This window comes from Corvus brachyrhynchos, unplaced genomic scaffold, assembly GCF_000691975.1.
Source record: "Corvus brachyrhynchos isolate BGI_N302 unplaced genomic scaffold, ASM69197v1 scaffold65, whole genome shotgun sequence".
Lineage (NCBI taxonomy): Eukaryota > Metazoa > Chordata > Aves > Passeriformes > Corvidae > Corvus > Corvus brachyrhynchos.
In genome coordinates, this window is record NW_008238365.1 from 1,839,214 (window position 1) to 1,839,512 (window position 299).

The 299-nt window shown below is 66.2% G+C and overlaps 1 protein-coding gene across 1 annotated transcript in view; it reads right to left on the reverse strand.

Annotated features, from left to right (window-relative positions):
• Positions 1-4: 4 nt before the first annotated feature.
• KIAA1522 (KIAA1522 ortholog) overlaps positions 5-299 on the reverse strand; it is a gene marked incomplete at its 3' end in the record, with an annotated part of 5,708 nt that continues 5,413 nt past the window's right edge. The window contains exon 7 of the mRNA XM_017736106.1: positions 5-298. Within this exon, the coding sequence (XP_017591595.1) occupies positions 5-298 (294 nt within the window). The remainder of the gene's footprint in view (position 299) is intronic.

Consider the following 299-nt stretch of genomic DNA (forward strand, 5'->3'; position numbering starts at 1 on the left):
CGCTGCTCCTCGTCAGGGCCACCACGCCCACCATGGGCGGCAGGATGGCGTTGGGGATGATCTTGGACATGTAGGTGCCCTGGGGCGAGATGGACATGACAGGACCCACCAGCATCTCCGGGGGGTTGGCGTAGGTGGTCATGCCCGGCACGGCCAGCGACTTCGGCCTCACCATGGGTGACAGCTTGGCCGCTGTCTTCCTCCCCAGCAAGCTGTCGTCGTAGTAAACCCTGTTGATGTGCTTCTGCAGGGCTGCGTCCGCCTCCTCCAGCACTCCCAGGCAGACGCGGGCGCCGCCG